Source organism: Elephas maximus, chromosome X (genome assembly GCF_024166365.1).
Source record: "Elephas maximus indicus isolate mEleMax1 chromosome X, mEleMax1 primary haplotype, whole genome shotgun sequence".
NCBI classification, from domain to species: domain Eukaryota; kingdom Metazoa; phylum Chordata; class Mammalia; order Proboscidea; family Elephantidae; genus Elephas; species Elephas maximus.
In genome coordinates, this window is record NC_064846.1 from 91,728,400 (window position 1) to 91,742,794 (window position 14,395).

Sequence of the window (14,395 nt, forward strand, 5' to 3'; positions counted from 1 at the left end):
CACCCTTGAGTACTGCACTCTTTTGAAAACTATCTAGTCGAAGAAATTAGTCTACAGGACAAATAGTCTACATGAACTACAGCCACATCTACCCTAAGACCAGAACTAGATGGTGCCTAGGTATGATTACCAACCATTCTAATCAGGGCCACAATAGGGACCCTAATAGAATGGGAGAAAAATGTGGAACTTAACCTCAAATTCAAAAAACAAAAACTAGACCTACTGGACTAGTTGAGATTAGAGAACTCTCCAAGACTGTTACCCTAAGATACTCTTCAAACCCTGAAATGAAACTAACTCGAGGTCACCTTGCAGCTAAATAACAAATTGGCTAAAAAATTATATCACCTATAAGTACTATGCTCCTTTAAAAAATCATGTATATGAAACCAAACGTTCAACAATTACTTTAAAACAAAGATGAGAATGTAAAGGGGCAGGGAAACTAGATTAATAGGAACGGAACAACCAGAACAGTAATAATGAGAATGTTCACACATTGTGAAGAATGTAACCAATGTCACTGAACTACTTGTGTAGAAATTGTTGAATGGGAACCTAAACTGCTATGTAAACCTTCATGAAAACACAATAAAATATTTTTTTAATTATATAAAAGGCAGGGCCAAGACAGTGGAGTAGTCAGACGCTTCGTGTGGTCCCTCTTACAACAAAAACCTGAAAACACAAGTGAATCAATTATATGTGATAATCTAGAAGTCCTGAATATCAAAGACAAAGTTGAGGAGTCAGATTGAGTGGCAGGGGAAGGGAGAGACAGTTCAGAAGCAGTGAGGATTTGCCAGACCAAACCTGGCCAGCACCCTGCAGGTTGGATCAGGCAGTGCACGGGCTCAGGCAAGCAGTAGCACTTGGGACACGTTTTCCACACCAGGAGAAACTAGCAGTGGAGAGCCTGCACAAGCCTGCGGAACCAGAGAAAATCAGCACCAGATCTGCGCAAGTTAAGTACAAGTGTTAACCTACAATGCAGGATCAAAAAAACCCTTCCCCCACTGGGCAGTACCTCTCCCCCATTCACCCACTCCCTCCCCACTCTGCTCTGGTCCCAGGCCAGATTGAGCAATTGTTGCGCCCCCCTGGGCATGAAGTGAGACCCATCGCATGCACCAAGCCATTCTCCTGGCTTTGGAGAGGGAACAAATTAACATATAACAAACAGGAAAAAAGAATCTGCCAGCTATCCTAAGCCGAGACCTCAGGGCAGACACAGTCCCTTTGCCTATGCACAGTCATAAGGGGTCCAAGGACTTTGAATGCTTTTCACCCCTGCCTAGACCTGTGTGTGCCCATTTCAACAACATAGGCCCTCATTAGCATACTACAACAGGGTATATAACTGAAGCCATTTTCAACTGCAACAGCTAAGGGGGAGTGGCAGATTCGTGATAGATGACACCAACCTGCCCATAAAACAGGGTCCTAACCTCCCCACATCAGGGGCCTGAGGAATGGTGGTACCACCCACTCCACCTAGCCACCCACAACAGGGGTCCAAGAATAAGTGGTGCCTCCCAGTCCTTACAGCCAACAGCATTGGGTGCTTAAAGTCCAGTTGCAAAACCCACCCATGTGCTCTAGGAAATAGGGACATGTCTTCCACCCAGGCACTCAGGGGCAGTCATCAGTCCCCTACCTTACTCGGGACATAACCCCCTACTGTAGCCAGATTCTTGTGCCTGTTCCAATCACCCCTATGTAGCCCTGCTCGTCTAGGGCTGTAGGTGAGAGTCTGCACCACACACTTGGTGACCGACTACCTGGACCCCTGAACTGAAACCACACAAGAAAAGTAAATGGACTCCTGGGCTCACATAGCTAGTAGCAGCTCTAAACACCTGGTGACAGCATGCGAGCGCTTCAAAGATGCCAATAACCAAAGCAGCTCACACAACCAGCCTATTTAGGCATTTCAAAACAAAACAAACCGAGAAGCTAAGACACAGTAAGCAAACATAAAATATATAAACATAATAACTTATTGATGGCTTGGAGAAAACAGTCAATATCAAGTCAAATAAAGAGGCAGACCATGATGGCTACAGCAACTGACCAAAACAAAGAACCAGGATACCTCCTGAGGGAAGGGAAGGTCTTCAAATTACTGGAAGTAGAATTCAAAATATTAATGTAGAGAGCTCAAGAGATCAGGAAGAAGATCAGGCAAAACGCAGATCAAGCCAAGGAACACACGGGCAAAGCAACAGAAGAACATAAGAAAGTTATACAAGAGCAAAATGTCAAATTTAACAGGCTACAAGAATCCACAGAGAGGTAGCAAACAGAAATCCAAAAGATTAACAATAAAATTTCAGAATTAGACAATTAAATAGTAAGTCAAAGGAGAATTCAGGCAATGGAAATCAAAATTACTGAGATTGAAGATAAACCACTTGACACCAATTTATTTGACAAAAAATCAGATAAAAGACTTAAAAAATGAAGAAACCCTAAAAATTATGTGGGACTCTATCAAGAGGAATAACCTATGAGTGACTGTAGTACCAGAACAGGGGTGGGGGGGATAACAGAAAAATACGGAGAGAATTGTTGAAGATTTGTTGGCAGAAAACTTCCCTGATACTGTGAAAGATGAGAAGATATCTCTCTAAGAAGTTCCTTGAACCCTACACAGGGTAGATTCCAAAAGAAAATCGTCAAGACATTATTATAACCAAACTTGCTAAAACCAAAGATACAGAGAAAAATTTAAGAATGGCTGGGGATAAACACAAAGTCTTCTACAAAGAAGTGTCAATAAGACTAAATATATACAGCCTAGAATGAAAAAATTGCCAGCCAAGAATTATATATCCAGCAAAACGGTCTCTCAAACATGATGGCGAAATTAGGGCATTTCCAGATAAACTGAAGTTAAGGAAATTTGTAAAAACAAAACCGAAATTACAAGAAATACTAAAGGAAGTCCTATGGTTAGAGAATCAATACTATCAAATAATAACCCAAGGCTAGAACACAGGACACAACAACCAGATACCAACTGATAGGGAAGTCCAAAAATAAGTTCAAGGTAAAACACTGAAAATAGGGAAACAGACATATCAATATGTCAAAGATGACAACATAAAAACAAAAAAGAGGGACTAAATAAGGTAGTCATAGAACTTCCATATGGAGAGGAATTCGAGGCGACATCAAGAAATAAAAAATTGGTTTAAACTTGGAAAAACAGTTAAATTTTAAGATAACAAAGGAAACTAACAATCATACACATCAAAATAAAAAACAAGAAAAACAGACTCAGCTAATACAAAATCAACAACAATGAAAATGATGAAAACAAAATACAAAAAGAAAAATGATTCAGAAAAGAAAATTAAGTGGAACAAAGAAACCATCAACAACACACAAAAAAGACATCAAAATGACAGTAATAAACTCACACCTGTCAATAATTATGCTGAATGCAAATAGAATAAATACACAAAGAGTGCCAGAATGGATAAAAAAACATAATCCGTCTATATGCTGCCTACAAGAGACGCACCTTACACTCAAAGACACAAACTAAAACTCAAAGGATGAAAAAAAAATATCAAATAAACAACAATCAAAAAAGACTAGGAGTGGCAATATTAATCTCTGTTAAAGTAAAATCTACGATGAAGGATACTACATGATTGAAGGGTCAATACACCAGAAGGACGTAACCATGATAAATATTTACGCACCCAAGGACAGGGCTCCAAAATACATAAAACAAACTCTACCAGCATTGAAAAGACAGCTCCACAACAATAGTAGGAGACTTCAACACACCACTTTCAGTGAAGGGCAAAACATCCAGAAAGAACCTCAATAAAGACACAGAAGGTCTAAATGCCAAAATCAACCAACTTGATCTCACAGACATACAGAACACTCCACCCAACAGCTGTCAAGTATACTTTCTTTTCCAGGGCACATGGAACATTCTCCAGAACTGACCACATATTAGGCCACACAGCAAGCCTTAAGAGAATCCAAAACATCAAAATATTACAAAGCATCTTTTATGACCATAATGCCATAAAAGTAGAAATCGATAACAGGAACAGCAAGCAAAAATATCAAATACATAGAAGCCAAACAAAACCTTGCTTGAAAAGTACTGGATTACAGATGAAATCAAGGAGGGAATAAAGAAATTCCCAGAATCAAATGAGAAAGAAAACACATCCTACCAGAACCTTTGGGACACAGCAAAAGCAGCACTCAGAGGTCAATTTATAACAATATATGCACACATCCAAAAAGAAGAAAGGGCCAAAATCAAAACATTAACCTTCCAACTCAATCAAGTAGAAAGAGAGCAGCAAAAGAAGCCCTCAGGTACTAGAAGAAAGGAAATAAAAAAAAAATTAGAGCAGAAATAAATGAAATAGAGAATAGGAGAAACAATTGAAAGAGTTAACAAGACCAAAAGCTGGTTCTTTGAAACGATCAACAAAATCAATAAACCGTTGGTCAAAATGACAAAAGAAAAACAGGAGAGGAAGCAAATAACCCGAATAAGAAATGAGATGAGCGATATCAAAACAGACCCAAATGAAATTAAAATAATCGTAACAGAATATTATGAAAAACTATACTCCAACAAATTTGAAAACCTAAAGGAAATGGACAAAATTCTAGAAACACACTACCTACCTAAACTAACACAAACCGAGGTAGAAAAACTAAATAAACCAGTAGCAAAAGAAGAGACTGAAGAAGTAATTTAAAAACTTCCAACAAAAAAAAAGACCTGACCTTGACGGCTTCATGGAAGAATTCTACCAAACTTTCAGAGATGAGTTGATACCAGTACTACTGAAGGTATTTCAGAGCATAGAAAAGGATGGAATACTTCTGAACTCATTCTACGAAAATAACCCTGATACCAAAAGCAGGTAAAGACACCACAAAAAAAAATTACAGACCAACATCGCTCATGAACATAGATGCAAAAATCCTCAACAAAATTCTAGCCAATAGAATTTCAACAACATGTCAAAAAAAAAAATACTTCATCATGACCAAGTGCGATTCATACCAGGTATGCAGGGATGGTTCAACATTAGAAAAGCAATCAATGTAATCCATCACATAAATAAAACGAAAGATTAGAACCGTGTAGTAATCTTATCAGTTGATGCAGAAAAGGTGTTAGACAAAGTCCAACACCCATTCATGATGGAATAGGAATAGAAGGAAAATTCCACAAAATAATAAAGGGCATTCATACAAAGCCAACAGCAACATCATCCTAAATGGAGAGAGTCTGAAAACATTCCCCTTGCTTTGAGAACAGGAACCAGACAAGGATGCCCTTTATCACCACTCTTATTCAACGTTGTACTGGAGGTCCTAGCCAGCACAATAAGGTAAGAAAAAGAAATAAAGGACATCCAAATTGGTAAGGAAGAAGTAAATGTATCTCTATTTGTAGATAATATGATCTTATGAACAGAAAACCCCAAAGAATCCACAAGAAAACTACTGGAACTAAGGGAAGATTTTAGCAAAGTATCAGGATACGAGATTAACATACAAAAATCAGTTGGATCCCTCTACAACAAAGAGAATGTCAAAGAAATCACCAAATCAATACCATTTACAATAGCCCTCAAGAAAAAAAAAATACTTAGGAATAAACCTTACAGAGACGTAAAAGACCTATACAAAGAAAACTATAAGACACTACTGCAAGAAATCAAAAGAGACCTACATAAGTGGAAAAACATACCTTCTTCATGGATAGGAAGACTTAACATTGTCAAAATGTCTGTTCTACCAAAAGCGATTTATAGATGCAATGCAATTCCAATCCAAATTCCAACGACATTTTTTAATGAGATGGAGGAACAAATCACCAACTTCATATGGAAGGGAAAGGCCCCGGATAAGTAAAACATTACTGAAGAAGGTGAACAAAGTGGGAGGCCTCCCACTACCTGATTTTAGAAACTATTATATGCCAAGGTAGTCAAAACAGCCTGGTACTGGTACAACAACAGATACATAGACCAATGGAACAGAAATCCAGACATAAATTCATCTACCTATGAGCAGGTGATATTTGACAAAGGCCCAAGGTCCATTAAGTGGGGAAAAGACAGTCTGTTTAACAAATGGTGCTGGCATAACTGGATATCTACCTGCAAAAGAATGAAACAAGACCCATATCTCACATCATGTACAAAAACTAACTCAAAATGGATCAAAGACCTAAATATAAAATCTAAAAGGATGAAGATCATGCAACAAGAAATAGGGACAACGCTAGAAGCCCTAATACACGGCATCAACAGAACACAAACCATAACTAACAATGCACAAACATCAGAAGAGAAACTAGATAACTGCGAGCTCCTAAAAATCAAACACTTACACTCATGAAAAGACTTCACCAAAAGGGTAAAAAGATAACCTATAGACTAGGAAAAAATTTTGTGCTACAACGTATCTAACCAGGGTCTAATCTCTAAAATCTACAAGATACTGAAAAACCTCCACAACAAAAAGACTAAAAACCCAATTAAAAAATGGGCAAAGGAAATGAACACGCACTTCAAAGAAGACATTCAGGCAGCTAACAGGTACATGAGGAAATGCTCACAATCATTAGCCATTAGAGAAATGCAAATCAAAACTACAATGAGATACCATCTCATCCCAACAAGGCTAGCATTAATCCAAAAAAAACACAAAATAATAGATGTTGGAGAGGTTGTTGAGAGACTGGTACCCTCATACACTGCTGGTGGGAATGTAAAATGGTACAACCACTTTGGAAATCGATTTGGCACTTCCTTAAAAAGCTAGAAATAGAAGTACCATACGATCCAGCAATCCCACTCCTTGGAATATATCCTAGAGAAATAAAAGCCCTCACAGGAATAGATACATGCACACCCATGTTCACTGCAGCACTGTTCACAATAGCAAAATGATGGAAACAACCTAGGTGCCCATCAACAGAAGAATGGATAAACAAATTACAGTATATTCATAGAGTACTAAGCAATGATAAAGAACAATAATGAATCCCTGAAACATCTCACAATATGGATGAATCTGGTAAAGCATTATGCTGAGTGATATTAGTCAGTCACAAAAGGACAAATATTGGATGAGACCACTATTATAAGAATTCAAGAAAAGGTTTAGATACAGAAAACATTTTTGATAGTTAAGAGGGTGGGGAGGGAGGGAGAGGGGAATTCACTAACTAGATAAAAATAGCAGCCATAGCACTTAACCACTACGCCACCAGGGTTTCCATACTAACGAGATAGTACACAAGAATTATCTTAGGTGAAGGGATAAACAAATACAGGGGAAGTCAGTACAACTAGACTAAACCAAAAGCTAAGAAGTTTCCTGAACACAACCAAATACTTGGAGGGACAGGGTAGCAGGGGTGGGGGTCTGGGGACCATGGTTTCGGGGGACATCTAGGTCAATTGGCCTAACAAAGTTTATTAAGAAAATGTCCTGCACTCCACTTTGGTGAGTGGCATCTGAGGTCTTAAAAGCTAGTAAGTGGCCATCTAAGATGCATCAATTGGTCCCAACCCACCTGGAGTAAAAGAGAATGAAGAACACCAAAGACACATGGAAAATATTTCCCCCCAAGAGATAAGAGGGCCACAAAATCCAGAGACTTCATCAACCTGAGACCAGAAGAACTAGATGGTACCTGACTACCACCGGTGACCGCCCTGACAGGGAACACAACACAGGGTCCCTGATGGAGCAGGAGAAACATGTGGTGCAGGACTCAAATTCACATAAAGGCCAAACTTTATGGTTTGACTGAGACTTGAGGAACCCTCGAAGACATGGCCCCCCGACTTTCTGTTAACCCAGAACTAAAACCATTCTTGAAGCCAACTCTTTAAAGATTAGACTGCACTATAAAACAAATAAATTAACACTCATGAAGAGTGTGCTTCTTAGTTCAAGTAGACACACGAGACTAAATGGGCAGCTCCTGACAGAGGCAGGATAAGAAGGCAGAAAGGGAAAGGGGCTAGTTGGATGGACACGGAAAATCCGGGGTGGAAAGTGGGAGTGTGCTGTCACATTACAGGAATTCCAACTAGTGTTACATAACAATATAAATTAAAATTAAAACTGTTTATATGAGGCCAAATAGACAACAGTCACTCTAAAGCATAGATGAGAAAGTTTCGGAGACAATGAGACTAAGTTAATGGGAATGGAACAACTAGAACGGAAATAACGAGCATGTTGACACAATGTGAAGAATGTTACCAATGTCACTGAACATTTATGTGTAGAAATTGTTGAATGGGAACCAGTTTTGCTGTGTGTATTTTCACCAAAAACACATTTTTAAAAATATGTTCACTTTGCATTAATGCATAAATGTATGCTATTCTCCACAGCATATAAAAGGGAAGCCACTCCACCAGGCTTTATATTCATCATTATTTCTAGGTTTTAGGTTACAACCTGGATACCTCAAAAGAAGCAGGTACTGAAGCAGGTCGCCTCTTGCTCCACTAATATGAACTGGACTGCATTCACTAGTCTGACAGGTTCAAGATGTGCTGTTATCCCATTGAGTATTTATCAAATCTTATGTCAGATATATCAAAGGAAAACCAAAAGGTATAGTCAGTTGAAGGGCAAGAACCAAATTCTAATCCTTACACAACGTACAATTTATTAGGTATGAAGAAACTTCACTATGTGAAACAGTTAAAAGAATTAAGAAACAGGCATAAGTCATTTTACACAAAACATGGCTGAAGGCATTATATACCTGAAAAAAATATGAAGTACTAAATAATTTTAAGTGCCTTTTTCAAGTCAAGCGTAGCTATAGATAATAATAAGAACTGAAGGAAATTTATTTACAAAATTTCTTAGTTGACCGGTGACAAGGACCAAGAAACAATCGAGACTTCACTAATAGAGACATAAGGCAGTTAATACAATCACAGCAGCTCCTGACTAGGCTAGAAAGAAGTCCTTCTGTATGTTCTTCAATTGCACAAGGACATACGTTTAATCCAAAGGGTCTGTGCAAATAGCACCATAGTACTGACAGGCTCAGTTGAGTCACAGCTTCCAGAGTGCTGTTCCCTGTCTACCTTACATAGCTGTTACATTGCCTTTGTTGGTTTGCTGGCTTTTTTCTCTTTTTCTCCTCCTTTGTCAGCTCTTCTCTCTCCTTCACTTTTGGCTTTCTCTCCTGTTTCAGCTCTTTTCTCTCCTTCTTTGTCCTGCATACTGGTGTAAACTTCTTCGTTATAACCTTCCCGGTTCCGTGCAATTTCAATGGCAAAAAATTGTATTCTGGGAGCTAGAAGGCAAATACAATTGATTATTGTCCTAGCCCCAGTTACCTTCCTAAATCTACTGACAAAGCTCAACTAGCATGTGAAGCATTCAGTATAGTCGTAAGCTTCAGAGATCTGGAATTCTAATTCTATACTAATTGAGGTTGAAAACATTTAACTATCTCACAGTTATTTAAAAGACAGCAACATTATCTTTAAAGGTATAACAAGTAAGATGATCCCCAAACTAATTATCCCTGTCACTGATTCCTCTATAAAACCAGATCCCTCCTCTCGTTATATATAAACAATTCCAGAGGCAAGAAACTCACCAAAGATGGTATTTTCCTCAGTGTAGCCCTGAGTGCAATCTAGTCGCAGCAAAGTACCATAGTTGAAGTCTTCTATAATCCCATCAAACTTCAAGCAGAATGGTCTCCACTTCTATAAACATAAATACAATGCCTTAGCTGACAAACGCAGGAGACTAATATATTCAGTCCAGTAAAGGGGCTTCCACTTCTTCAGGAATGGAAATAACCATAGTTGAAGAGATTAGGAATCAAGTTGATTGCTAGTTTTGCTGAGAGTAAAACTAGCAGTGAGTTTCTGTGCTATCTATTGTGTCTTTAGACTGGTATTTCACAACACGAATGATATTTTAACCTAACAAGATACCTAAATCCTTTAACACAGAATTAAAATTTGATTTCTTAAACATATTCTCTGTTTTGTTTAAGTTATTGGCCAATTCAGCTTAAAATGGCTATTCATCTCCACTGAAGCACAAATGAGACAAAGGAGGCAAGAATTTGGCCCAAAGTCACAAAATTAGATTTTAGGAAAGAAGTTCAGTACACCAGTGTTCACCGCAGCTCTGTTCAACAGAGCCAAAAGTAGAAACAACCCAAATGTCCATCGACAGATGAATGGATAAATAAAATGTGGTATATAAGTACAATGAAATAGTACTCAGCCATAAAGATAAATGAAGTCCTGACACATGCTACAACATGGATGAAATGTGAAACATTTACGCTGTGTGAAATAAATCAGTCACAAAAAGACAAATGCTGTTAAGATCTCACTTATATGAAATTGGCAAATGTAAAGAGACCAAAGTTTATTAGTGGTTACCAAGGGTGGGAGGAAGGGGAAAAGGTGGACTTTTTGCTTAGAAGGCACTGAGATTCTGTTAATGGTGGTGGAATAATCTGAAAATGGATAGTGGTGATGGCCGTACAACATGATGAACGTGACTAACCAATGTCACTGAATTATACACATAAAAATTGTTGAACTGGTAAATGTTTTGGTGGGTTTATATATAACCACAATAAAACAATAAAAAAGAAAGGAAGGCAGGCAACCATTCAGTAGCGACAATTTTCCAAAGACCAGTAACAGCCTGTTGTTGTTGTTAGGTGCTGTGGAGTCAGCTCAGACTCACAGCGACCCTATGTATAACAGAATGAAACGTTGCCCGGTCCTGGGCCACCCTCACAATAGTAGATATTTTTGAACCCATTGTTGAAGCCAGGAGTTAAAAGTTTAGATTCTTCATAAGCCAAAAGCCTTCTACTCTCAAGTAATTTTTTTCCCAACTGAAAGAGTTTTAGGGCCCTGTGAAAGTACAAGTTAATCAAGTAAGCAATCAGAAACAACAGTTTTCCAATTATCTGTGGCCTGTGGTAACATGAACTTAAATCCAGAGAGTCAAAATACCCCCTGCCACTCCCCCACTGAAGACTTTCAGCTAATCTACTTACATAAATAAACTGATTCCTCCTCACCTGAAAGAGCTAGGTGAGGGGGGATGAAATGGCCCAGTCAAGAAGAAAAAAAAAAATACACTCAGTGAACATAAAAAAAAAATCCATAAACCAGATAAACATTCCTTTCATAACTTACTTAGCTGATTAGAACTCTGGTTCTCTAAGTACTTTCCTTAAAACAAACAAAAAAGAGTTTAAATGTATAAAATGTACTCACATTCAACAACTGTTGGTCAAATGTTAGGTAATACTTAAGAAAGAGAATTCTTACCTCTTTAGCTGACTCTGATTTTAGCTCTTCTGGGTCCAATACATCTATTCTGAGGTTCTTAAAATTTTCCCGGAACTCAGAGTAGATTTGGTCATCCACTTTGGTGAGTTTCAGGAACTGTGGGTCAACTGATGAAATCAGCTGCCAGACAATAAGACAATATACAGATGCTAGTCTCTACTTTGCTATACTTCTATCCCCTTCCCCCAGAAAACCTTTATGGTTCTCAGGGCAGAAGATTTTATTAGGATGTAGACAGCCTAGGTCCTGACAGAGTTTTGAAGGGTCATAATATATCACAGACCCTTCCACAATTCAAACTCACTTGGCCCTAGTACTGACTGGCTGTTGTCCTCTGTGGGTTGTTCATTCATTCAATAAACATTTATTAAGTTCCTACTATGGAACATACACCCTTTTGCCAGTTAGCAACAGAAAACTGGGGAAAGAAACAGAAATCCTCATTGCTAAAGCAAATTTGCTTCCACTCTCCTATTCTCTGTGGGTAAGATCTTATAGCAATAAACATTGTCTCCAAAACCCAACTGTTAACTTGCTGAGAATAGTGATTAGCACAATACCATGCACTATAATTATGTGTTTAATTCTCCTTAATAATGATGAAGACAGACAACTCACCTTGTAGTAGACTTCGGCATGCTGCATTGCTCTCATGGCCCAAGCCATCTCAATATCAGGCTGCAAAGGAGTAAAGAATGCCAGGTCAAAAATCTCCCAATCCTGCTTACTGGATAACAAGTTAAGGAAGTCTGTGAATGTCTAATTAATCTTCAACAGGCCCATCAAACATGGTGTTACTCTAAAAAGATAGAAATGAGACTGCTAGGTCTGAACAATATAACAATTCTTTTGTCCTTATGTCAACCAAAAGAAGCTACCAACACAGTCTAAAAAACAAAATAGGTCTGTGGCTATCTTTTCCCAGCAGCTAGAGAAAGCATGAGAGAATACATAAAAAAAAATGGATAAATCACCTTCTCAGGACTGAGTTAAATTACTGTAAAACTAAGATAATATACCCATCTACACCACTGAATTTTGAGAGTAAAAAAGTAAGATAAGGGAAGTGAAACTATTTTTCACTTTTAAAAGTGTAGCATGTCACAGTTGGAGTCCCTGAGTGGTACAAATAAACAACTAACCTAAAGGCTCGTGGTTCAAACACACACAGAGCACCTCAGAAGTAAGGCCTGGCAATCTGCTTTCAAAAGGTCACAGCCTTAAAAACCCTATGGAACAGTGCTATTCTGCACATGTGGGGTCACCATGAGTTGGACAGCCAACTAACAGCAACAACATGTCATTATCATCATTTGTGTTTCTATCCTACAACATCTAGCAATCAATCAGTACCATGAAGCAGGCAGATTATAAATATGCCTTCCCCAGCACCAAGCATCTGTTCCACTGGGATTTTCCACTCCAACTAGACTGATGTATTTCACTAACCCCAGGAAAAAAAAAAAAGCCCGTTGCCGTCAACTGGATTTCGACTCACAGAGACCCTACAGGACAGAGCAGAACTGCCCCAGAGGGTTTACGAGGAGCACCTAGTGGATTCAAACTGCGGAGCTTTTGGCTACCAGCCATTGCTCTTAACCACTAGGTCACCAGGGTTTGCATTTGCACCTCCGTGCCTTTCCCTGCCTGCAATATGCTCCCTAAAATCAATCCTCCCCTGTAAATCAATCCGTATCCTTCCTCCACCTACGCTTTGAGGATCCAGTCCAACCTCCACTCCTAGAAGAAGGCTTCCTCTACTGCCTGGGTCCTTAAGGGTTTCTTCTTCAGTCAAACTCTTTTGAATCTTATGGCCTGGCCATAAGATTCATACATATCACATTCTTACTACTATGCTTATGTGTCTTGTTCCTCAAAAGAGAACATATACTTTTCCTTTAAGGCTTTGAACCAGGCACACTATAAGTCAGTGCAACTTTGCTGCACATTGGAATCACCCGGGGACCTTTAAAAAATGTTGATTCCTGGCTACCATTTCCAGACATTTCTGATTTAGTTGGTATGAGCTGCGACCTTGATATCGGGATTTTTAAAAGTTCCCCAAGCGATTCCAAAGTGCAGCAAAGTTTGGGAACCACTTCCACCGGTGACAGCCCTGCGTTTGCGAACCAAAAAGATTAGAATAAATTTAAAGAAGGCACAGTTTTTGGCGAACACGGAGAGGGTCTGCAGACTATGTCAGGGCAGAAGGATATAATTTAGTGGCAGGCCCTGCAGAAATGGTAGAAGCTGCGGGTGAGTCATACTCACGTCGTTACCGTAAGACTCTGCTGGAAGAGAAAGAGCATGTGCCACAGACACCAGCTCCCCGGAAACCTAGGAAGGGAAAAAACAGAGGGGAACGTGTTCAGTGCTCGACTTGGCTCGACTTGGCACGACTTCCCCACTCACTCAGCACCAAAGCAGAGTCTCACCGGCTCATCACTTGCACTAGTCTCCTCCATCTTGCAGCCCAGAAAACGTGGCTTCACTTCCCCGGAAGTGATTTTTTGTGTACTCCTCCTCCAGTTAGTAGGACTAGGAGTGGTGCCAGAGCCGGGCAAAAACCGTTGCCACTTGCCTGCGTCTGCGTGCACGGTCACTCATCCAGAGGCGATAGTCGCTTGCCCGCCTCACCCGACCTGCGCAGGCGCGGAAGTGGCGCTTTGTTTCGTAGTCTGGGTGGCTTGAGATAACGGAGCCGGTTGACTGCGGGGTAATACCGAAGACGACGCTGGAAGAGCCCTGTTTGAGTTAATTCCGCTTCAGTGCCAACCCCCACCCCCCGCCGCTGTGTGCCCGGCCGAGATTCGAATACACACGTTCCATGCGCGCGTGCGCGCACAGACAGACACACACGCGTGCGCGCGCGCGCGTGCACACACACACACACAATCCCCCCCACATATATGTGTGTATTATATCTGTGTACATATACCTATGTGTATATATGTGTATGTATGGAAACCACGGTGGCCTAGTGGTTAAGAACTACATCTGCTAACAAA

General features: G+C 39.6%; 1 protein-coding gene across 1 annotated transcript; it reads right to left on the reverse strand.

Annotated features, from left to right (window-relative positions):
• Window positions 1–8,708: 8,708 nt before the first annotated feature.
• On the reverse strand, window positions 8,709–14,186 carry PBDC1 (polysaccharide biosynthesis domain containing 1). Its single transcript, XM_049873332.1, has 6 exons — window positions 13,823–14,186; window positions 13,659–13,724; window positions 12,006–12,065; window positions 11,367–11,507; window positions 9,653–9,764; window positions 8,709–9,343 (listed from the first exon to the last, which is right to left on the reverse strand). Exons 1-6 carry the CDS (start codon window positions 13,850–13,852, stop codon window positions 9,144–9,146), a joined length of 609 nt encoding a protein of 202 aa, XP_049729289.1. The 5' UTR covers window positions 13,853–14,186; the 3' UTR covers window positions 8,709–9,143.
• Between the last annotated feature and the right edge of the window lie 209 nt (window positions 14,187–14,395).